General features: G+C 42.7%; 1 protein-coding gene across 1 annotated transcript in view; it reads right to left on the reverse strand.

Moving 5' to 3' along the window:
• Positions 1–25,989, reverse strand: part of LOC141049358 (prolyl endopeptidase FAP-like) — a 146,288-nt gene that overhangs the window by 6,949 nt on the left and 113,350 nt on the right. The window contains exons 21-23 of the mRNA XM_073545738.1: positions 19,080–19,134; positions 4,370–4,469; positions 673–737 (exon numbers count right to left, since the gene is read on the reverse strand). Coding sequence (XP_073401839.1) covers positions 673–737; positions 4,370–4,469; positions 19,080–19,134 — 220 coding nt within the window. The remainder of the gene's footprint in view (positions 1–672; positions 738–4,369; positions 4,470–19,079; positions 19,135–25,989) is intronic.

The raw sequence follows: 25,989 nt of genomic DNA on the forward strand, positions 1-25,989 counted from the left end.
CATTTATTCAGACTAATCCTCAGCTTTTCCTTGCAGAAAAGGTAACTGGAAAATTATTTCTTTGACTAAACATAATCCATGGCATGGGGTTGCGGAAACTACATTTGAGATGAATCTTGGCACAAACTGAAAACATAATCTGTGAAATCTTTAATGTGTGAATGGAGGCCAATTGGTATGGCTGACATCTGTGGAGAACTCCATTATCACCTGCCTTACTATCATTAAAGACTAGAGTCTTGGAAGACATCTGTTTAAGCTGCATATTGCTAGAAATAAAAGATCGGTACGTGCTTGTCTCATTATGGCTGGAGTGGTGAGGGTCTGTAAATATTGATATCACCGCTGCACCCTCGCGATGAGGGTGCCCTTGTAATAAAAAGCTAGCGGGGGACTCTGATGATAACTTCTGAACGAGAGCAGCAGGAGTTTCAAAAAGTATGTACCTTGTATATTTTTTCATTAGTCATGTGCAGCTTATACAAGCAATTCCTAAAATTTTATTAAGGACTAATGACGGTCCTCCGATCTGGCTTGTCATTACCGATTCCGGTGGTTTTAATGTCTAGTGACGTCTTTTCTCAGTGAATCACCAGGGTTTGTTGCCAACCTTACCTAAAATTCCCAAACTCACAAGCTAAGCCATCCTGCCGCCTTTCTATTCCCAAATACCTGATAATTTTGGAGGTTGTCTGCTTTGGTTGGAAGCCCCATGTATCGCTCTGTGTAGATGGATGCTGTATGGAATGAGAAAGAGAAATAAAATGTGAACACAATATTTCTAAATAAAGAGTAATCCAAATTATATCATGAAGAGTATAGCACTATGGTAGATTACTTTTTCTTCAAGCTACTTTTCCTAACTGCCTAATGACACACAACTCTACTAGGAATCAAAAATTCTTAAAGATATAGAAACATCCATAAGAGATAAAGTAAGCAGTTATAAACATGGGTTAACTGGTGCCAACAAATCTTCTACTGAGAAGTAAAACCGGCATCCACCCAAATATTTACACTCCCTTATCTCTTGATCTATCATCTCACCATAGGAGTGAGCAGCTGCCAGGTACCTTCAGAACCGCTTTCCCCATCTTGAAGGGTGCAGAGCTGCAAATGCTTCAACTCGGTGCAATTTATTGCATATAAGAAAACTGGAGAAAGCTAAGACCGGAGCCTGGCTATTTTCAAGAGTCCCATAGACAAAGCATAGAGGTTGAGCATGCACAGCTCTATGTTTTATCCACACGTCCATATAAAACACATATGTGAAAAAACGATACTGGGTTCATCAGTGTTTTCTATCAGTGTGCCATTAGTGAGCCATCCGTGTTCTACCAGTATGGATAAAAGGAGAATGAAATGACAAAGCTTCTCCCATACTTTGCAATGTTAAACACGTATGGCACAGCAGTGGCACGTGGATGCCATCCGTGTGCTGTACGTGTTTTTCATGGACTTGCATTGTTTGCTGTCAGAAAAAACGGACGTCTCCATGTGGTCCACACAGACATACAGTCTATCTGGAAACACAGACATGTGAAGATCACCATAGGTTATAAAGGGTACGTGTAGTATTCCTGAAGAAAAAAGGATGCAACACGTACCGCAAACATGTACTTGTGACCGGGGCCCAAGACAGATCTGTACAAATCCCTGTTTTCAGAATGCAGAGCCCTGTACTTGGGATCGCTGGGGATCCCAGCTATCAGACCTGTAACTATCAGCAACTTACCCCTATCCTAAGGATAGGAATAACTTACTACCTTGGTAATAATCATTTAATCATATTTGATCCTAATGCTGGTAGGCTGAGTAATCTGCAGGAAAAATCTGCAAATCACTGTTCTTAGGATTCATAGCTCAGCTCTTGGGATAACTGGGGGATAGAGGATAACATGATTTTGGGAATAAATCTATGATACTCTTTAAAAATAAATGAATAAAAGGATTATTCAAAGTAAAAAAAACATTCCCTTAAGGGTTCATGTGTGCGAACTGTATAAGCGTATAACTATGGGGCGTACACTCGGACCAATGTTATACTATGGGACAGTATTTTTTGCTACAGACCGAATCAGCCTGTGGAAAAAATGCGAGTGACTCCGCAAATTGGATCACATGCACCCATTCAGGTCTATGGCTGCGTGTAAAATGTCCGACTGCACTCGGATGTCGTTACTGTGCAATCCAATTTAGGTGGACTCAGACAACGGAGAAGATGGAGAAATTAAGTTCTCCATCTTCTCTGCACTTAAGCTACGATTCTCTCATCCAAGGGAATCGGATCACAGTAAGCTGACACTCTGTTCAAACTTGGATCAGAGTTTGATCGGAGTGTCATTGGGATAATTGAGCCGATTCTCTTGACTGAGAGACTCAACGCTTATGTGGGCAAGCCCCAAGAATAAAAATCTCTTTTAAGGCTATGTGCACACGTAGCGGAACTCCTGCGGAAGTTACCGCGAGAATTCCGGAATTCCATTCCGTGGGAAAATCACATTTTAAATTCCCGCGATTTTCCCGCGGAAAAACTAGCGATTTGCAAGCGGAATTAGCTTGCAGAATGCTAGCGTTTTCCAAGCGATCTGTAGCATCGCTTGGAGAACTGATTGACAGGTTGGTCACACTCGTCAAACATAGTGTTTGACTAGTGTGACCAACTTTTTACTATTGAGGCCGCCTATGCAGCATCAGTAGTAAAAAGATCTAATGCTAAAAATAATTTAAAAAATAAAAAATCGGGTCATATTCACCTTCCGATGTCCCTCGCAGTGTCCCCAGGCCCCCGCGATGCTCCGGCAGGTCCGTTCCCAGTGATGCATTGCGGCAATGACATTTGATGACGTCGCGGTCTCGCGGGACCGCTACACTATCGCGAGAAAGCGACGTCAGCAAAGGTCATTATCGCAATGCATTACTGGGAACGGGGCCTGCCGCGTGTATCGCTGAAGCCTGGGGACGCTGCGCGGGACATCGGAAAGTGAATATAACCCGATTTTTTTATTTTAATTCTATTTTTTACAGGGATATGGTACCCACAGCCTGGAGGACAGTCTCCTCTCCTCCGGACCGTGGGTATCATCCACCAATGTTCTGCTTACTTTTTGCATGGTGGGCATAGCTACATGCGGAAAGTAAGCAGAACAATGCATTACTATGTGGGCAGAATTGCAGCGATTCCGCAAAATAATGAGCATGCTGCGATTCCGCCTCGGGAAAATCCGCAGCATTAGCATAGCATTGTGGAATCCCATAGGATTGCATGGGATGCTGGTTTTTTTGCGTTTTCGCAGTAAAATCACGCGTTAAAAACCGCCGCAAAAAAATGCGACGTGTGAACGCAGCCTAAAAGGTTTGCACCAATTCTGGAAGTTATACTCTATCCTCAGGCAGTTTAACTGTTGGGATCACCATCAATGCCAAGAACTAGGGTGCTCAAGAGCCCCATGTGAAAGGAGTGGTGGTTGACCATGTGCACTATGGCTACATTCAGTCTTAATGAGAGTGAGCTGGATGTAGATCTCAGCTATCTACAGTGTTCCATTAAGAATTAATGGAACAGTAGGGTTCATGACTGACCACCACTCTATTCATACAGACTGTTAAGAGCCTTGATCGGTTGGGGTCCCAGCAGAATGACCCACAGCAATTGGAAAGTTATTAAATCATGGAATAGGGGATAACTTCTAAACTTGGTAGAAGTCCTTCAACAGCTCGAAAAACTTTACTACAGCAACAACACCTGCTGTCAACTTTTTAACTTGCAAGGATTAAAATCTGTCCAATATAACCAAGATATAATCCCAGAGACATGCAAGGCAGATTATTGACTTTGAACTGTTCAATACTAAGGGAATTTTGGAATACAGAGATTATAAACTGTCTCTTTTGCTCTGGCACCTTACTTATATACTGCTTTCCCTAGTTTCAGCCTTACTATCTGATTGTTCCCTTGGTATTATTGAATATATACTGTACTATCTCTTGTATATGACTAATGGTGTCTAAACTGTTACAAGTCATTTAATTGCTGTTAATCGTTTGAATTCAATCTTTGGCCACGTGTTGGGCCATACACCTACTATTATTTGGCTTTTGGGCTTCCACCTGTTCATCTTAAATAATCCTCTTTTGGTGATCATGGTTTACTCTTGTCTAGATCATGTATAGGAGTACTGCACCTCTTTACCCTAGATGCTATGTGGGGGGGGGGCACTTTATCATAAGGGACTGTTTCCAGCCCAGGTTACAAATATTTTGTGTTTTGCCTTTTCCTTGATAAATTGATTATTGACAACTTATATTAGAATGACACAATACAGTAGATTTTGTAGGTCATTTACATATAACAGGATGGTTAGCTTACCATAAAATTCCCAATTAGAAACAGGAGCCACAGCCATACCACATTTAAACAGTCCCGTACCCTGGCCAAGGACCATGGATGTTACATAACCGCCATATGACTGAGGAAAGAATAACACAGCGGTAAGTATCATCGATGATAGATTACAACACTAATGAATAAGTTCTAGGGTAAAAGCACTGAGAAAGTAGCCCTGATGCCTTTAAATAAAGAAAAAAATTGTGGTACAGTTCTTAGGTGCTCTATAATTCCTAAGTAAAGGCACAAAACTAAGCTCAAAGAAGCTCCAATAAACTCCACTCCAGTGCAAAAATGTTTAGGAGAACATCATCATGAGGCCAGAAGAGTCAATGCGGTGAGCAGAATGACTCTAATTCCATCTCGGACCTGTTTTAAGAACTGGGAAGTTATTCTGGCCACAAGAATCTTCTGGACCCAAGGAATCTTCTGGACGTGAAGACTTTAGACAGGTTTTTATCAGAAGTGAAACTCTTTCCTACAGACGTTGCTCTTAATCTTGGTAAATTAAAGGATGATTGTCATATAATATATGCTCAGGTGCAATTTCTCCCAGGCCCTGGAGCCTAGAGGGCCTAAAAAGTCCTTTTGGCCAATATGAAAATACCATTACTATTAAAGACCTGCAGTAATTAATTGGGGGCGGCCCTGTTGGAGTTTTTCGATTGGGGCCACAAGCTTCAAGTTACCCCATTGTATATGTTGTGGGGTACTACTTCAATTAGGGATATAAAATGCTCCATGTAGAGTGTCAAACATAATTTAAGGGGTTGTCTCTAGTCATTCAGAAGAGTCACTCATAGGTAGTTCACAGACGAAATACCAAATGTGGGCCCCCGTTTAGTTAACGGTTATTGAATGTCAATAATAAAAAGGACTAACAACATGTAAACACACAGCAAAAAGGGATAATCCTGGACTATCCCTATAAAATTCTCACCTAAGTTCCTGCCTACCAGCGGAGGTTGGCACCCTTGATATGTGACATTGGCAGTGGACAGCCGCCGAGGAGCCGGGGGCTCCAATGTCACATATCAAGGGTGCCAACTTCCGCTGGTAGGCAGGAACATAGGTGAGAATTTTATAGGGATAGTCCAAGATCATCCCTCTTTGCTGTGTGTCTTATATGTTGTTAGTCCTTTTTATTACTTAAATTCAATAAAAGTTATATTTTAATAAACTATTATTTCTGGGGTCTTCCCATGTGAGCCATTATAGATAGAGCTTGACCCTTTCTGATTAAGTAAAAATGCTTATTAACCCTCCTTTATTTCCAAAACCTTAACACCAGCTCTGTTGCATCTTTTTTTGGTATTGAGGAGCCTTCCCAGCTAGTACTGCAGTGAGAGGCAGCTGGACAAGATTATAGAAAAATTACACATATTGTAGACTTTTTGGAGCAAGAGAAGAAAAAAAATTGAGATGCTAGATTCTAGTATATAAAAAAAAAAATATTATGCAGATGGACTAAAAGACAGGAGTAATATATTATACACAAGGCTCCGCATGGATGCTCTGGATCTAAAGGTGTGGGCATAGTCTAGAAATTTATATTTTAGGTACTTAGGTGTATTTTAGGTAGAAGGAGGCTGTCTTAGCTATTGAAACAAACAGCCAACCAGCCCCCTTCACACAACACTCTGGTCATGTGCTGACATACGAATCGCTGTCCTATGTCAGACGCAAACAGAAAGAGGACCTGCCAAGACCCAAGACCAGAACTTATAGCTGAAGAACCATGTATTTTTCACATGTGAACTATATTAGTAAGTTGTATAATTTGCTAATCTCAGCACATTTAGGTACAATTTGTTTAAGCTGAACAATCCCTATAAGTAATTTTCAAAAATAATCTTTTTTTTCATGATTTTTGGATCATCTTGCACACTATGCATAGATTTGAAGTAAACATCCTTATCGACTTGGACTTGTTTTCTGCATCCAGACTCAACTTGCTTTTCCAAAACTTTATTTTCTCTATGTTATTCAGTTTTTGCAACTGCTTAATTTCAAAGAAAATAAATGGTTACTGTTCCAGTTAATCTATATGTATTTTCCACTTTATCTACTTCATGATTAATCTGTACAATCTAAAAATAAAAAGCTAAAGTCTCACCAAATTCCTGGAGCTTATAAAGCCACTATTGCCTTGAACAAAGTGCAATGATTTACTACCTCTTCACTGTATGTCATGCAGTAAACCAAGTAAAACATTGTTAATCTCTGAGTGTTACATCAATCCCTATGAGGCCTTTGGCACTAGTTCACTAGTTAAGCAAAGTACCTAAGCTAAAGAGTAGTCTTTTTTCTATTTTTTTTTTTTTTAAAGTTCCTTACAGTAAGGGAGAGCAACATCTCTGTCCCTCATGTTGTCCAACATTTATCAAAAATAATTAAATGGATTGATTGGATTCTGAGTATTGATGATGTTTTGGGGGACTTTAAAGGGTGTGAGGAATCGGCTCTGTGGTAGACGCATACCTCCTGTCCAAGACCTGTCCAGCTGCCACCTTACAAGGGGTTACTGAATAATAGAAATGGCATGGCCTACCAGCATATGAACACTGCAGCCAATCATTCCACACAAAGGTCACATGCTGAACTTTTGAGCGCCATCCTTGAGGCCAACGATTGGCCTTGTTATTGCTGCCATCATACAACCAAAGATCAATGAAGGTCTACAGATGCTTTGACAATGTGGGAATTTAGTTATTTCTCTCTTTTTTTATTGTCCCTGATTTTCTTTTTAACTCTGGGACAATGACTTTTATGTCAATAGCTTCTTCTTGGTGTAGGTCATTAGCAATTGATTGGTGTGGTGGTTCTTGCTCTACGTATCTCACCAAAGAAAGGGCCATGACTCAAACTTGAGTGGAGATGATCTGTAGTCAGTTGCAACAATGATATACAGGGCATGTCTGTGTGGGTAACCAACAAAGTGGATGCAGGGCTTCACTAATTGGCAGAGTGAAATATCAATGGTCAACCCTAAGGATAGGCCATCAATATTCAAGTACTTTTAAGATCCATTAAAAATAAGTTACATTTAGGGCTTTAAAGCCTGTAAATCCTTCTTCATTTTCCAAAATTCTAAATTTATTATATCTACACTCCTAAAAAAAATAAAGGGAACACTTAAACAACAGAATATAACTTCAAGTAAATCAAACTTCTGTGAAATCAAACTGTCCACTTAGGAAGCAACACTGATTGATAATCAATTTCACATGCTGTTGTGCAAATGGAATAGACAACAGATGGAAATTATTGGCAATTATCAAGACACACTCAATAAAGGAGTGGTTCTGCAGGTGGGGACCACAGACCACATCTCAGTACCAATGCTTTCTGGCTGATGTTTTGGTCACTTTTGAATGTTGGTTGTGCTTTCACACTCGTGGTAGCATGAGACGGCTCTACAACCCACACAAGTGGCTCAGGTAGTGCAGCTCATCCAGGATGGCACATCGATGCAAGCTGTGGCAAGAAGGTTTGCTGTGTCTGTCACCGTAATATCCAGAGGCTGGAGGCGCTACCAGGAGACAGGCCAGTACACCAGGAGAAGTGGAGGTGGCCGTAGGAGGGCAACAACCCAGCAACAGGACCGCTACCTCCACCTTTGTGCAAGGAAGAATAGGAGGAGCACTGCCAGAGTCCTGCAAAATGACCTCGAACAGGCCACACATGTGTATGTGTTTGCACAAACGGTTAGAAACCGACTCCATGAGGATGGTCTGAGTGCCCGACGTACACAGATGGAGGTTGTGCTCACAGCCCAACACCGTGCAGGACGCTTGGCATTTGCCACAGAACTCCAAGATTGGTAAATTCGCCACTGGCACCCTGTGCTCTTCACAAATGAAAGCAGGTTCACATTGAGCATATGTGACAGATGTGACAGAGTCTGGAGATGCCGCAGAGAGCGATCTGCAACATCCTTCAGCATGACCAGTTTGGCAGTGGGTCAGTAATGGTGTGAGGTGGCATTTCTTTGGAGGGCCGCACAGCCCTCCATGTGCTCACCAGAGGTAGTGTGACTGCCATTAGGTACCGAGATGAGATCCTCAGACCCCTTGTGAGACCATATGCTGGTGCGGTTGGCTCTGGGTTCCTCCTAATGCAAGACAATGACAGACCTCATGTGGCTGGAGTGTGTCAGCAGTTCCTGCAAAATGAAGGCATTGAAGCTATGGACTGGCCCGTCCATTCCCCAGACCTGAATCTGATTGAGCACATCTGGGACATTATGTCTCGCTCCATCCACCAGCATCACGTTGCACCACAGACTGTCCAGGAGTTGGCGGATGCTTTAGTCCAGGTCGGGGAGGAGATCCCTCAGGAAACCATCCGCCGCCTCATCAGGAGCATGCCCAGACATTGTGGGGAGGTCATACAGGCATGTGGAGGCCACACATACTACTGAGCATCCTTTCCTTGTCATGAGGCATTTCCACTGAATTTGGATCAGCCTGTAACTTGATTTTCCACTTTGATTTTGAGCATCATTCCAAATCCAGACCTCCATGGGATACTCATTTTGATTTACATTGATAATTGTTATGTTTTATTGCTCTGAACACATTCTACTATGCAATGAATAAAAATTTGCAACTGGAATATTTCATTCAGCGATATCTAGGATGTGGTATTTTAGTGTTCCCTTTATTTTTTGAGCAGTGTATATAGAAAAAGATCTTTACTGAAGCCATAAAGTAAGACGAAATACAGAGTAATAAATATTACAATTTTTATACTCTTCACTTTCAGTCACTAATCGAAACAATCCATGAATGATCTATGAAATATCACTAGTAATAATATTATGTGCATCCTTAGATGTGAAAATTTAGTTACATTTGGAAAAATTGTAGGAAATTTTTCACTCATAGATATGCTACTTTTCCAGCTCATGTCCTCTTCTACGCTTCCCTACTTTGAAGCAATGTGTTCCAAGAGGTTGTGCCCTTTTTCCAGGAGCCTCCAGGACATTTGAGAAAAATTGGCAAGTCTGTTGTCATGGTTTGGACAGTGTTCTTGCCCTGCACTTACAGGGTTAAGTGTACGGGGCCTCTTTCTGGATCTGGGAGGGGTATGTATACTCACTCTTTACAAGGGTTCTCTGTCAGCTATACTGTTGTTCTGATTGTGTGTCTGACCCCCCTGGTGTGCGTGTGCACTGCATTGCTTGTTTGCTTCCCACGTATGACCCGGTCTGTCCCCTCACTCTGTACTCCGTCTCTCGTTTTGGTATTATTGTCTTTTCCGGTTCTGGCCTCCTGGCTTGGCTATCATTACTCCGTTACAGTTTGTCCCTATTGTACCGTCTATTGCCCGTTCTGGTTTTCTGATCTATTGCTACGTCCTGACTATCCATTCTGCCTAACCCTTTGGTACTGTCATACTATCTTGTGCTTTGACCCTGGCTTGATCTGGTTTCTGTCTCTGTCTATGCCCCTTGGTAACATTGTCCTGTATTTACCTTTCTACGAGTTTTCCTCAGCTCCTAGCTCTCTGGAGTTTAGACCACGCCCTCAGCAGTCACATGCTTCAGGTCCTGTGAGCCTGGAGCATGCATCGTCACCACTGCTGCCCCATTCCACTTGTATCTTTGTGCACAGTTTTGTACTCAGGACATGCGTACTGGCTCAGTGAGCCGATGCAGTGCGGTGTTCCTGACATCTGTTTACTTTGCATACATACAATAGAAGTAACACCGATTAGTTTTCCCCATTCCACAGGGATCCTTCAAGTATGTATGAAGGATGCGTAAGTTATTGTGTGTGGGATCAAAGATAACAAACTTTAGGAAGGAAAAGGACTATATATTCCCATGAAATTTCCACTAAAAGTAAATAATGGAGTCCAATATGGAGGTAGGGAATCCAACAAGTCCAAATCATGTGTCTCTTTGGGACCTATTTACTACTTTGGGGCTATAATGGCAGGAGTATTCCCTGTCTTATGCCTCCGATGGACACATGACTCCCATAGTAAAATAAAATGTTTGCAGTGGGTTATACATTTCCCCCTGTATAGGAAAGATCAGAAACACTGCCTAATTTCTTTGTCATATGAAAACCACTCGTCCATGGTGTTATTAAATTCTGCCAAGAATTTAATAAATCACAAATTGTAGCAATTAACAATATACTTGAGTAAAAGGGAAACCATGATGTTGTAAATGCTATTGCATCAGGATTAACACAGGCCATATAAGCTGTTACAAGCTCTAGCACTGCCCAAAGTACTAGGATAATCTCTGTAAATTGGGATAAATAGGTTCATAAAACTAAACTGCTCATGTCCTGGAGAAACTTTATAATAAAGGAAATCCACATTTAGGAACAAAAATAAGATGTTTAATGGAAGAACACATTGGGTTTGCCATATACCTCTTATAGGGGCCACCTCAATCAACCTGCCCATACACATGCATGCTCACTTGACTCAAGACGAGGACGTAGGAAGACCTTTGTTTGTGACTTTCTCCCAAAAACAAATGCATCGGGAAAACTGACCTAATCTTCCCCATCAGAGGGGAATCAAAAGACTCCCATAGGAGGTGGATGGCAGGTCCAGCCGAAACCAGAGGGTTTGAGCAATATACTTTCAATGTGTACAGCCGGCCTATAGCCCCCGTCACACTAAGTGACGCACCAGCGATCCCGACAATGATATGACCTGGTTAGGATCGCTGGTGTGTCGCTACATGATCGCTGGTGAGCTGTCAAACAGGCACATCTCACCAGCAATCAGGACCAACGACGACGCGGGTACCAAGCGCGTGTGTCGCTTATTTACCTGTTGTGTACCCTGGATACCAGTGTGCTCGCCCTGGGAGCTGGAATCCAAGGTAAACAGTGGGTAACTAAGCGAGCACACTGGTATCCAGGGTACACAGCGGGTAACTAAGCGACACACGCGCTTAGTTACCCGCTGTTTACCTTGGATACCAGCTCCCAGCGTCTGCTTACAGCGCTGGGAGCTCGCTGATCGATGGTCTCCCGCTGCCACACACAGTGATGACCAACGATCAAAAAAATGTCCATGACATTAGAGCACGATCAGCGATACCCGGCAGGAGGGCCGGTCGCTGATATGTGTCACACACAGCGATATCGCTGGTGAGATCGCTGTTGCGTCACAAAACTTGTGACTCAGCAGCGATCTCGCTAGCGATCTCGCTGTGTGTGATGGGGGCTTAAGACAAGTGCATACACTGCAAACATCATATAAAATCACCACCACAGCTCTGTTATCTTATCACACTTTCTGCAGAGCAGCAGATAATCTCCCAGAATGAAAACCACAGAAAGAGGAAAGAATCCTCCAATATTTGAGAAAAAAACAAAACAGGCAGAGATGCTTACTTGTATAGACAGGCCTCAATACAAATGCACTAACAGGGAGCAGTGGACCCAAGTAAAATGGCAACTGCACAGGTGCAATAATACCTAATGAAATAGCCAGCCTACCATCAGGGATTGGCCGTGTGGCACACCAGTGCAAAAAAATAGTCCGCATGTGGCAGTGTTCACACAGGGAATGCAGGGCTTCTGGTTCACAGCCTCTTAGTAACACCATATAGGGGGGCTGCCCGTGTGAACAGAGGCCACAGTTTACAGAACCATTTGGGCCCAACTGCACCCTGAAAAGATAAAAAGTGCACAAAAACATATCAACATATGTAAGGTATTGGTTAATATTATGGCCATATACAAGTAAGCATCTCTGCCTGTTTTGTTTTTTTCTCAAATATTGGAGGATTCTTTCCTCTTTCTGTGGTTTTCATGTTAGAGTAGGACTGGCAAGTGTAAGGAACTTTGACATTAGTTTGCCAGCTTACGTGTTATGGCCCAATAGCTCGCCTATCCTGAACTATAACCGCACCTCTCTTTTATGCTTGTATACAAATTGACTCATCAGAGAACCAGAGAGACGAAGACAACATTCTAGATGAAGACCCACTTTCTGTAATCCATCTAAAATTTAACCTCTTTCCGCTACATGATGTACTCTTCGATCTTGTAGAGAGTGCGGGTGAATGTAAAGAGCTCAGGTGTATCCAGATAGGGCGGGTGCCAGCAACTTAATTATTTTATTATTTTTTACTCATTTATATAGCACCATTAATTCCACAGCGCTTTACAGACATTATTGGCACTGTCCCCGATGGGGTTCACAATCTACATTCCCTTTCACTATGTCTTTGCAATGTGGCAGGAAACCGAAGAACCCGGAGGAAACCGATGCAAACTCGGGGAGAACATACAAACTCCTTGCAGATGTTATCATTGGTGGGATTTGAACCCAGGACCCCAGTGCTGCAAGGCTGCAGTGCTAACCACTGAACCACCGTGCCGCCCTATCCACTATAAGCAGTGATCAGAGCTAGCTCTGATCGCTGCTCTTTAATCATCTTAATGCTGCTGTTAATCACTTAGGCTGGTTTCACATTTGCGTTTTTTAGCGCTGGAAAAAAACGCACACCTGCGCATGCGTTTTTTCCCCTATATTTAACATGGGTGCGCATACCTGCGCGCTGGTAAGCGCATGTATGCGATTTTCATGCGCTGCGTTTTTTTGGGGTGTGCGTTGGGATTTTCCAGACGCAGCATGTTGCATTTTTTGGCCCTGCAAAAAAGCGCATGCGCACATATGCGCACGTTTTGCGCTAAAAATGGCCATTATAGCCTATGGATGCGCATATGTGCGCACTGGCATGCTCATGTATGCGTTTTTTTGCATATGCGTTTTTTTTTTTAAACCATGGAATTTAGGGGTTTGGGTTAGAGTTAGGGTTAGTTAAGGGGGTTTAGGGTTAGAGTTATGGTCAGGGTCAGGGTTAGGGTTGGGGTTTGGGTCAGGGTTAGGGTTAAGTATGGTTTTGTTAAGGATTAGGGTCATGGTTAGGGTCAGGATTAGGGTTAAGTATGGTTTTGTTAAGGGTTAGGGTCAGGGTTAGGGTTAGGGTTAGGGTTAGGGTCAGGGTTAGGGTTAGGGTTAGGGTCAGGGTTAGGGTCAGGATTAGGGTTAAGTATGGTTTTGTTAAGGATTAGGGTCAGGGTTAGGGTCAGGATTAGGGTTAAGTATGGTTTTGTTAAGGGTTAGGGTCAGGGTTAGGGTTAGGGTCAGGGTTAGGGTTAGGGTTAGGGTCAGGGTTAGGGTTAGGGTCAGGGTTAGGGTTAGGGTTAGGGTTAGGGTTAGGGTCAGGATTAGGGTTAAGTATGGTTTGGTTAAGGGTTAGGGTCAGGGTTAGGGTTAGGGTTAGGGTCAGGGTTAGGGTTAAGTATGGTTTTGTTAAGGATTAGGGTCAGGGTTAGGGTCAGGATTAGGGTTAAGTATGGTTTTGTTAAGGGTTAGGGTCAGGGTTAGGGTTAGGGTTAGGGTCAGGGTTAGGGTCAGGATTAGGGTTAAGTATGGTTTGGTTAAGGGTTAGGGTCAGGGTTAGGGTTAGGGTTAGGGTCAGGGTTAGGGTTAAGTATGGTTTTGTTAAGGGTTAGGGTCAGGGTTAGGGTTAGGGTTAGGGTCAGGGTTAGGGTTAGGGTTAGGGTCAGGGTTAGGGTTAGGGTTAGGGTCAGGGTTAGGGTTAGGGTTAGGGTTAGTTAGGGTTTAGGGTTTGGGTTAGGGTTAAGTATGATTTGGTTAAGGGTTAGGGTCAGGGTTAGGGTTAGGGTTAGGGTCAGGGTTAGGGTTAGTAAAGTCATGGTTTGGGTAGTGTGAGGGGCCACCTAAAAATGTTGGAAAAAAACGCAAACGCGGTAAAAACGCGCTAAAACGCATACAAACGCATAAAAACGCTGCGTTTTTTTCATGCATGCTCATAAAAATGCTTGAAAAAAACGCAGCAGTTGTATGCTTATGTATGCGTTTTTTCAATGCGTTTTTTTGCGGGAAAAACGCGCTGCAAAAAAAAGCAAGTGTGAAACTAGCCTTACAGTGTCATTTAAGTCATAATTATGGGGTGCTGCTGAAGGGAATGTGGTTCTTGCTGTAAACATCAAGGATTACAGTATATGGAGCAAGCAATCGAATGATAAGCAGTAGAAATCAATCAAAATGTCATATGTACCCCAAAATGATACAATTAAAAAGTACAGCTTAACATGCAAAAAACAAGACATTCCCAACAGCTCAATCTACAAAAATTTTTTAAAAAGTTACCGGTCTCAGAAAATGGTGACACCAACCAAATTCAAATTTTTTTTTACAAAATTCAGAATATTTTTTAGACCTCTGAAATAATAAAAAAAAATTAAAGTAAACTAATTTAATATACATCATAATAATTGTACTGAACCTGAGAATCATTTTGCCAAGTCATTTTTACTGCACAATGAAAAAAAAAGGAAACACAAAAAACAATGCCGGTATTGTGGTTTTTTTGTTTTACCATTTCACCACACTTGCAATTTTAAAACATTTTTTCAGTTTACCGAATGGTAAAGTGAAAGGCGTAATTCTAAACTTCAACTCGCCCTGCAATAAACAATCCATCATTTCACTATGTCAATGGAAAAATATAAAACTTATGGGTCTTGAAAGATGCGAAGGAAAAAACGAAAGTGCAAAAACTAACAAAGGCCGTGGTGTGAAGGGGTTAAAGAGAAGCTCTTAATTTTCCTAACATGTCTGTTTTAGCAAATACTGTGGGGAAAAATAGTATTTAGTCAGCCACCAATTGTGCAAGTTCTCCCACTTAAAAAGATGAGAGAGGCCTGTAATTGACATCTTAGGTAGACCACAACTATGAGAGTCAAGATGAGAAAACAATTCCAGAAAATCACCTTGTCTGATTTGGCAAGATTTATTTTGCAAATTATGGTGGAAAATAAGTATTTGGTCACCTAAAAACATGCAGATTTCTGGCTCTCACAGACCTGTAACTTCTTCTTTAAGAGGCTCCTCTGTCCTCCACTCATTACCTGTAGTAATGTCACCTCTTTGAACTTGTTATCAGTATAAAAGACACCTGTCCACAACCTCAAACAGTCTGACTCCAAACTCCACTATGGTGAAGACCAAAGAGCTGTCAAAAGATACCAGAAACAAAATTGTAGCCCTGCACCAGGCTGGGAAGACTGAATCTGCAATAGGCAAGCAGCTTGGTGTGATGAAATCGACTGTGGAAGAAATAATAAGAAAATGGAAGACATACAAGACCACTGATAATCTCCCTCGATCTGGGGCTCCACACAAGATCTCCCTACTATGGCGCTGCACTATATTATGGGGGGTGCATTACACTACAATGGGGGTGCATCATATTGCTATGGGGCTGCATTATAGTATGGGGTGCATTATATTATGGGGTGCACTATACCCCTATGTGGCTGCATTATAACACTATGGAGGTGCATTATACCATGGGGTGCAATATACCCCTATGGGAATGCATTATACTTCTATGGGGCTGTATTATACTACTATATATGACTATAGGGCTGCAATATACTATTATGGATGACTATGGGTGCAATATGGAGAGACATGGGGCAGTATGGTGCATCCCTTCTGAGGAAGAAAGACATCGAAACGCGCGTCAAGGGGTTACACTGGGAACCCCGGCACCCTGGGTATTTATTAATCTCTCTGGTTCCTTTTTGTATGTTTATAATTGATTTATTAACTCTACCGTGAGCCATGATGTGCATTTTCTTTTTGTCTATGGTTTCCCTTATGAGGCGTTCACTCACCGCATTTAAATTTATCAAACACCCTCTGCACGCCTTAGTAGGGTTTACCAGAGACAAAACCCTAGTAGTACCCAGAGTGATCAATTTATTGACTCATTTGTATCCTACTGCTGAACTCTAATTATATGCACTTTATTTTCAGAAGACTACTGTTCACTACTTAATATATGTGCACCTTATAATTAGAGCTTGCTGTGCAGGTGTCTACAAATCGTATATAATTATGGATGCAATATAACTTTCGGATACTTTCCATATACCGTATGTGATCTTGTGATGGGAACTGTTATGTGTGATTAGTGAGGACGTAGTGCAGAAGGGAAATTTTTCCAAGAGAGGGTTGTAGGACTGTGGAAGGTTTGAGGGGTGGAGGTGGGGCTAGGGTGGAGCCTGGGCGGGCTTTCAAGGGGGCCACGAAAATTTTGCCAGTATGGGGCCACAAAATTCCTAGTGGCAGCCCTTCCTGGATCTTAACACCATAGGACATCATTAGAACTCTAGGTCATTGATTGTGAGCACGGCCCTCGCCTCCAACTTCAGGGTCTGACCTCACAAATGCTCTTCTAGATCAATAGACCGAAAATTCCCAAAGACACCTCTAAGATCTTGTAGAAATCCTTCCCAAAAGAGTGGAAGATGTTATAGCTGCAAAGGGGGGACATTCCATATTAATGATGATGGATTTAGAATGGGAAGCTATAAAAGCTCCTGTAGGTGTAATGTGTAGGTGTCCCAATACTTTTGCTCATAGTGTATCTCTTAACCAGCTGTCACCAGTGCATTAGCATAGATCTCATGTCTGCGCTAACTTCCTGCCTAGTCAATAAAGACTGCAAAGCAAATAGCATAATGCTATTTGAACGAATAATAGACGCAAAGCAGTAATATCATAAGCCACTTGGCCTCAGTTACAGAAAATCTAGGTCTAAATATGACAGAGGACTCAGTTTGATGCAGCGTGGGAAGTGATGACTCACTAACGTAGCGCTATCATCCGGTTATCAGTATGCCGTGTATATCCTCAACACTCAAAAGATAACTCATCTTAGAGTTTAATGGATGGGATATAAATTTCAGAGCTCATACCATTGGAAAGTGAAAGGTAATTATATTAATGGGCATCTCTCGACAGGACAGATGCCGTAAAGGGGTATTATTCTGGCTAAAGGAGTTCTATTGTTAAACCCACCACCCTATGGGACTTCTGCCAATCTGAAGAATAAAGAGATCAAACTACTTTGAGCTTTTCCTCTGCACAGTGGCACTACTAGCAACCCTCCACAGGCCGCAACTCATATCGTAAATGTGGCGCCCCTGAGGCTTCAGTCGCCACAGAGGTACTGCACCTCCTCCTGAGGTGTGGTGCCCCACCATCCAGGTAAGGTGGGAACTCCTAACCACGCTCCAACACTCGCATCCCACACAACACAGTAGTTCAGCAAAGCCACATTGAGCTCCCTGCTTGGAGTGTAGCAGAGCACCTTTGGTGGCTCCCTGCTTGGAACACTAAACGTGCTGGGAGGTGGGTGGAGTTTAGAATACCTAAAAGAGGGGGAAGGTTTAGAATTTTAGTTAGTCAGTTGGAGAAGTCACTCAGAGAGGAGTGAGGAAAGGAGATCCCTGGAAGAGGGATGGAGGAAGGAGTGCTGCAGCTGCCTCAGTGATCTGAGCCAGCTGGCACAAGAAAGGAAAGAAGGAGAAAGACATTGGACTGAAAAATGACCTTCTATGAGAGAGAGGGATTAGTACGGAATGAAGGAGTAAAAGGGAACAGAGAGGACGTGGGTTAGAGGAGAACCCTGCCTAGAAGTTCTAAGCGCAAGGCCGGGGCTCGGTCCCCGAGGTTGTATGGACACCAATGGTTCTGCAGCAGACACCGGTGGAGTAGTGGGCTGTAAATGCACTACACCCATCTAAGACTTGGGGGCACAACAGCAACTTGGATAGTGAGCCGGGACTCAGGAGTAAGGAGTCCCCGAAGCAGGCTACAGCTGTCTGCCGTACAAGTAGAGTTCTTGGGAACATCTGTCAGGAGGCACTCCAGTGTAACTCAGTACTAGGAGTACTTCACTTAAAGGCGCTATAGAGGAGACGTTCAGAAAGGTACATGTTGGCGGAGTGTGGGCACCGGCATCTGGGCACCGGCCTCTACACTGCCTGTGCCTCTCCTCCATTGCTACATCTACACTGCCTGGAGGTTGACGGAGCCCAGGACCCGTAGGACACAGCACGGAGGCAGGCATATGTGTGAGCTGCAGACTGTGAGTAAAGCTTTGGAACTACATGCCCTGGTGTCCTCCACTTATTCCCGCATCACTACACCCCGCACTACTACATCTGGGCACCGACCTCTACACTGCCTGTGCCTCTCCTCCATTGCTACATCTACACTGCCCTGGGACTACCGCTCCACCTGTGGGGAGCTTCACTATCTTGGCTACAACCCACCACCAGTCCAAGAGGATCTGCATGCAGTGTCGGCCTAACACCTCACTTGCCGAACACCACAGGTGGCGTCACAAACTATTCATAAACTTTATTTCATTGTTCATTTATCCCCTTTTTGCCATGGAGCCCCAGGGCCACGGACCGGGTCACAGCTTCCGTGACAACTCCCATTGAGCTCAACGGGCCCCGCTAGGCCCTGGTGGGGGGGCGCTCCATAACCACTACGTGGCCATATATTGACACATGAAGCATAAATGTCTCCCGACAGAGTATCACAACAAATTCATGTACTTTTTCCAAGCTGGTTGCTTCGGGATCGAGACAATTGGAAAACTAAGGAAGGACACCTTTATAGATGCAAAGCCAATAAGCCTCAGTCATTGGTAAATATTAGCTGTTAAGAACTCTGTATAATAATATTTGACATTATTTTTACAAGTCACTTTGTTAAATTTCGAATTGTGATAAAAAATAGCTTTATATACCCTGACTGTAGTTCTATGTAATAGTTAAGTTGAAAGTGTAATACAATGGAGAAATACACTTACCCAACCCCAAATTGCAATTCGCTGTTCATCAATGAATCCCATTTCAATAAATTTTCTAAAATGATGAAAATAACAATAATCAGTTGTGAAAACAATAATACACAATAGCTAAACCTAAAGTATGAGCTAACATTAATTCTGACAGGAACACTGTGGGGGTCTGACACCCGGCACACCCACTAATCAGATGTTCTTTGCTCCGGCAGCGTATCGATGTAAACATTGTGAACAGATTTACTGAGCGAAACTTCATCTAAAGTGTAGTGACACTGCAGTACAGCTCCAGTTCTTTGGCAGTATCAGTTAATGCTGGGCAGTGATCGCGACCAAAAACCCCCTGAGGCCCATATTAATTGCCCCATATAAGGCCAGGGTCACATGAGCAGATTTAATTTCATCTGAGAGATTGGGCTGATTATGCATATCACACTCTTCCAGCCAGAACTCATCTCTACAGAAAATTGTACACAGTTATCTAGAGCACAGCTTCCAGAGCATGTTCCCCAACTTCTACACTATGCAGCTGTCATGGGGCAGTAGGGAAAAGGCAGGAGACGTGGAACCTGGGCCCCAGAACTGCCCCTCAGGCTAAGGAGGTACCCTGACTTTCCTTAACTTGGGGGTACACTTGATGGTAGTGAGGCCCAAGTCCCCGACCTGTCCCTATCTCCTGTTTAGCCCTGAGCTAAACCCACAACCCCCTCCCCAGGAGGTGAGACAGGGAATAAAGTGAAGTGCACCAAATAACTCACAAGGGAAAATAAAACAGACCCCACAGGGTTAAAGCAACTAAAAACCCAAACTTAGCTTTATCTGCTGCCAATGCTCCAAGCAGCAGAGAAAGGCACCTGATCAGCATCCAGCAGCAACTCCACTGCTCCAGATAAGCTGAACCCCCTCTCCACCAGGCAGGTCCAGTCTTCACCACGGTTGGTTTCCAAATGAACAGTATTACCAACAGTGATGTGTAGCACCTGATGACCTTTTATAGGAAGGAGGGGGGGTGGTCCCCTCCTGATGGCTAATTAAACGTGTAGTAACACCAGCGGCCACCAAGGGGGAGAAAATCCAGTATCCGACCAACTACAGTTGTACTAACACCAGGGGCCACTGGGGGCAAAAAACCATCAGCAGACTAACTACAGTTGTTTTAACACCAGCGGCTACCGGGGGCAAAAACAGACATTAACCCCCGATGGCCTGAAAGGAAAAACGTTTATATCAGGGAATCCAGACTCTGACACAGATCCAAACATGGATTGTGACAGCAGCTGAATACAGATGTGCACGCATCATTAATATATAATTAGTTATTATGCAACCCACCATTTCAAATATAAATTGTAATCCACCACTGTCCTCCCACTAACTATAAATAGACATTTTTACCACCCAATAAATATATATATTAATTAGAACCTGCCCTCCTTCCCCTAATTCATTACCAGCCATACTCCTGCATCCTCAACGCCCCAACTCTGTATCTCCCACTCAGCCAATTCATTATATTCACATGCCCCCTTCCATCTTAATTCATTATGTCATGTCCTCTCTCTTCCACCCCAACCCTCAATTCCTCATCATTTGCTCTCCCCTAAGCTCAGTTCATTATTTACTCTCCCCCACCCTCAATTCATAATGATTTACTGTTCCCATCCCCCAGTCTCAATACATCATTTACTCTCCTCACCATCATTTCTTAATCAATAGGTGTCTCCCATCCCCCAGTCTCAATTTAACATTTGCTCTCCCTCACCCTCAATGCATTATCATTTGCCTTACTCCACTGTCAATTCATCATTATATGCTTTCCCCACACCTCGACACTCAAGTTTTCATTTACTGTACCAAGTCCTCCATCCTAAATTCATCATTTGCTGTCCACCTTCCCCCTCTTAATTCAACATTTGCTGTCCCACATTCCACACTCTCAATTCATCATTCGCTGTCCCCCACCCCAATTAACCATTATTTGAACTCCCCCACCTCAATACATCAATCATTTTCCCTCGTTCCACACCCATAATTAATTTTCATTTGCTCCCCCAAGCCCATTTAATTTAAAAAATAAAAGGTTTTTCATACTTACCTCTCATACGATCCGCTTCTAGTGTCATGGCGAATGACTGGCGCGTACGGGCTGAAGAGGCAGAGAGACTCTCTTGGAGCTGCACACCTGTTTTGTGGAGTGCCAGGAAGGTTCCGTGCACTGTGAGATTCTTCAACGATGGCGGCGCACCAGCAAGCACTGCTTTATTATACCCTGGGAACCAGTGAGCAGAAGCACAAGAGGGGTGGCCCAATCTGGATCTAGTCCCCCCTCATTACTTCTGCTCACCAGGCCCCGTATAACAGTAATGGCAATAATGCCCTGATAGTGGCCCTGCCAGCCGGCTTATGTACAGTACAGACACAGAGGGCTGTTCAGTGCAAGGAGAGTGTGGTGAACAGATGTTACTAAGGTAATGATTTTAAAGAAAATTTTGTATGGGCAAAACATGGATAGTTAGATAACTGAGGTGGGGATGATAGGCCAGTCTAAAGAAATGCATTTTTAGGCCACACTTAAAAATCTGGTAATTGGGAATCAATTGAATTGCCCTGGGTAGTGCGTTCAAAAAAATTAGCACAGCACACGAGAAGTCTTGGAGACGGGATCTTGAGGTTCAGATTATTGAGGATATTAGTCTTAGGTCAATAGTAGAACAGAGGGCACAGGTAGGGTGGTAGACAGAGGTGAGAGCGGAGATGTAGGGTGATGGTGAACCGTGAAGTGCTTTGTGGGTGAGAGTGATAAGTTTATATTGAACTCTGTAGTGGATGGGAAACAGTGCAACGACTGGCACGGGGTAGAGGCTTTGGTGTAGCGATTGGAAAGGAATATGATCCTGGCTGCTGAAATTTAGGATGGATTGGAGAGGGGAGAGTTTGGTAAGAGGGAGATCGATTAGTAGAACGTTCCAATAGTCCAGACGAGAAGAAAGAGCTAAAACAAGGTATTTTTCTGAGTCAAAGGAAAGAAAAAGTTTAATTCTAGAGACGTTTTTGAGGTGTAGGTGACATGAGCGGGTGATTGATCGGATGTGGGGAGTGAAGGAAAGATCTGAATCAAACATGTCACCAAGACAGCGGGCATGCTGCTGGGGAGTAGTGGTGAAACCACACACAGAAATGGTAATATGGGGCATAGGTAGGTTAGTGGAGGGAGGAAACACAAGGAATTCAGTTTTTGACAGATTCAGTTTTAGATAGAGGAAGGACATAATGATACAGTGGGAAGACAATCACTGGTATGTTGTAGTAATGCAGGGTTGATGTCAGGACATGATGTGTATAATTGGGTGTCATTAGCATAGAGATGGTACTGAAAACCAAATCTACTGATTGTACAATAGATGTACAAGGAGAAAAAGAGGGAGCCACAAGCTCAACAGTAAGGGGGAGCGGAGAAGAAGAGGCCAGCAAAAGATACAGTGAAGGAGCGATCAGACAGGTAGGAGGAGGACCAGGAGAGAACAGTGTCTTTGAACCCAATAATGCAGAGCATGCATAGTGAGGAGGAGCTGGTAATCCACGGTGTTGAATGCTGCAGCTTCCAGGAGAATGAGCAGGGAGTAATGACCAAAACATTTAGCTGTTAGATAATTAGAGACTTTAGTGAGGGCAGTTTCAGTAGAATGCAAAGAGTGGAAACCAGATTGTAAAGGGTCAAGAAGAGAGTTATCTGAGAGGTAGCGGAAGAGACAGGAGTGGACCAAGTGTTCCAGGAACTTAGATATAAAGGGAAGATTGGAGGCAAGTCTGTATTAATGGCATAGTTCTGGTTGAGGAATGTTTTTTTTAAGTAATGGATGTATACTGGTGTGTTTAAATATGGAGGAAAAAATACCAGATGAGAGGGAGAGATTAAATATTTTAGATAGTGGAGCGGTGACAGCCAGGGAAAGGGACTGGAGGAGATGTGAGGGAATTGGGTAACTGGCACAGGTAGCAGGGCGAGAAGTTGCAAAGAACCTGGACACTGCTTCTTGCCTGACTGGTTCAAATACAAAAAATGAGCAAGACGCAGTGCAGGAGGGAGGGGAATGCATAACATTATAGGATTGGAAGAAAATTTTCAGTTGGATATAGTCAATTTTTTTTTAAATAATTGGCCAGATCATCAGCGCTGAGATTGGTAATCGGGACCTGCATTTTTGGATTGAGGAGAGAGTGAAAAGTTTGAAATAGTCATTTAGGATTATTGGACAGTGAGGTGATGAGGGTGTTGATGTAGGCTTCTTTGGAGAGGTGATGGGCAGAGTTGTAAGTTTTAAGCATAAACTTATAATGGATTAAATCTTTGGCCAGATTGGATTTTCTCCTCAGACGTTTGGCGCACCTGGAGCACCGCTGGAGAAAACATGTTTGCAGTGTGTGCCAGGGTTGTCGCCATCTGTGTCGAGGTGTTCTAATTGTAGGCGGTGCAGCTTCATCCAGGACACTTTGATTTGTTTCATTATAATGTTTCAGTGCCGAGTCAGGACATTTGAGCACTGCTGATCACAACTTCAGGACACACAGCGTCAGAACTGAATACACAGCATTATGTTTCTTTTGAAATGTCATTTGGCTTCTAGCAACACCTTTCCTATAACACCAGTTTTGGAAAAAGTTTAACATTTTTGCTCTTAACGTGACACATCGTACTGTAGATGAACATGTAAATTCCATATTAATTACTTTGTTGAAGTGTTTTATGATGTTGGATAATATTTGTAATACATAGTTATTATGTTATTCTATAATCTTCCCATTCCAGGTCTGTAGTCAGTGCTCTTTAATAGATTCCATATGTTTAGAAAGCACATCACATTTTACTTAAAGAACGATCCCATGACCTGATTGATCTTAACAACCAAGTGATGAAATGTTGGTTACATTACATAATCTCACAGTTTGCTTAAGAACATTGGAACAGTATCAGATTCAATAGAGAACAGGGTTGTAGTCCCTTGAGGAACCACTGACACTGCTATGGTAAATCTGAAAAAGTGTGGATTTACTTTATACACAAAATCTGTTAATGAGGAACAAGCCAGATATTTGGATGATTGGTAACACATGGATAGACCGCATCTCTCCATACGCAGCAAGCTACACATCACTACAGAACTCTGAACATCATGCCCTCTTGTTATATTTCTAAAGTGTTTATTTAAGAAATCCACTTGAGAACCTCTTAGGATATGTGCCTCTGAGTCCAAATGCAAGTTTCTTGTCTAGAATTAAATTTAGAACATGTCTTTTTATACAAAGCAGAATACAAGGAGACTTTAATTACTGCAGTCCTTTACTTTCTCCCTATTGACAAAAAATATAAATGGAGTAGTTGTTGGTTGCCAAAGTGAGTATTTTGGAGTTCCTTCAGTGATGTGCATGAATATACACCTCACTGTCTAGATACAAGTTTGTATTCTAAAATAATTAATATTAGAACATTAGAAATTAGCTCTCTATTTTAAGGAAGGAGAGAATTGTTAGACTTGAAATACTGCAGTCCTTTACTTCCTCCCTGCTAGTAAAAAAGTAAATAAAATTGCTCACATGCGCGTTAAGCACAACCATCTTACCAGTCAACTTTTTAGGCATGTTATAGCACCAGCATGCTGGTATCAGTGCCAATTATAAATATTTTTTTCCCTATCCTAGCTGAGCAATTTCCCTGATTTTGACCTTTGACCATTCACTTGAATTAATCTGTTTACTATATAACCACTGTATCATATAACCAACTCTATTCAGCATTAACAAAGTGAACCCTGGATTGTATGCCCATTTTCCTGACCATTTTGTCCATGCCATGAACCCAACTCTGCTATTTAAAGAGGTTGTCCGGCCTTAGGCTACAAATCAGCAGGTACTCTATGTGACTGCAGACTTGTGAATTCTCACTTTACGCACATTGTGTGCTGTGAGGATTCTCCGGTGTTGGTGCTAAGAGCAGTGGGTGTGTGACCGCCAGTATATAAGTTACATACAAGCAGTCACTTGCAGACTAGACATGTGTGACCTCACTCAATGCAAGCGGACACGCCTAGTCAAAATGTGGCCAGACATATGCAAATCGCATACTTGAAGTTACATCCCCACCAGTACTGGAGAATCCTCACAGCGAGCAATGCACACAATGTGAAGATTCGCAAGTCTGCAGCCACATAGAGTGTCTGAAGACTTCAGTCTCTAGAAACAACCGCACCTCTAGCTTCTCACCCTTCTCTCTCCACAGAGCTTAATAGACACCAGCTACAATGTAATCACTCAGTGAAGACAGATATGTAGACAGATTTGAGCAGTTGTATGAAAATGAGCAATCTGTCCAGGGAGATGAAAAGTGCTGGATAAGTGAGGAAAGAGGTTTCTCTCTCTAATAAGATAGACTATAAAGTTTCATATCAGAAAACAAGTCAACAAGTTTAGGAAACATTGTTAAAAGTAATGAGTTTTTATAGCCCCTTATAAAATTAATGGGTTTCACAAGGACATGAATCATTTTAGTGTGCTGTATAATGTTATCTCTAGCGCTTGTTAGAAGTGTCAAGATGAGAATAATCTAGGTCTATGTTTTTCAGGCGTAACATTACTTTATCCTTTATGGTATCAAACACCTGAAGACATCATGATGACAAAGATGTAGATAACATTTATAAGGGTATTTATAAGGGTGCACAGCCAAAAGTTTTACCATAACCAGGTTCCCCGCATCATGTTCCCACATGCTTTATGCATCCATTAGCCCTCTGTGTCTGTACTGTTACACACTTAACATTATGGCTGGTCCATACAATCAGGGCAACTGTTACCACCCACCTTTCGTGTCTCCCTCTTTCCTCATAGACTGTAAGCTTGCGAGCAGGGCCCTCTTTCCTCT

The sequence above is a fragment of the Dendrobates tinctorius genome, unplaced genomic scaffold (genome assembly GCF_039654945.1).
Source record: "Dendrobates tinctorius isolate UK_male_01 unplaced genomic scaffold, ASM3965494v1 ptg000143l, whole genome shotgun sequence".
Lineage (NCBI taxonomy): Eukaryota > Metazoa > Chordata > Amphibia > Anura > Dendrobatidae > Dendrobates > Dendrobates tinctorius.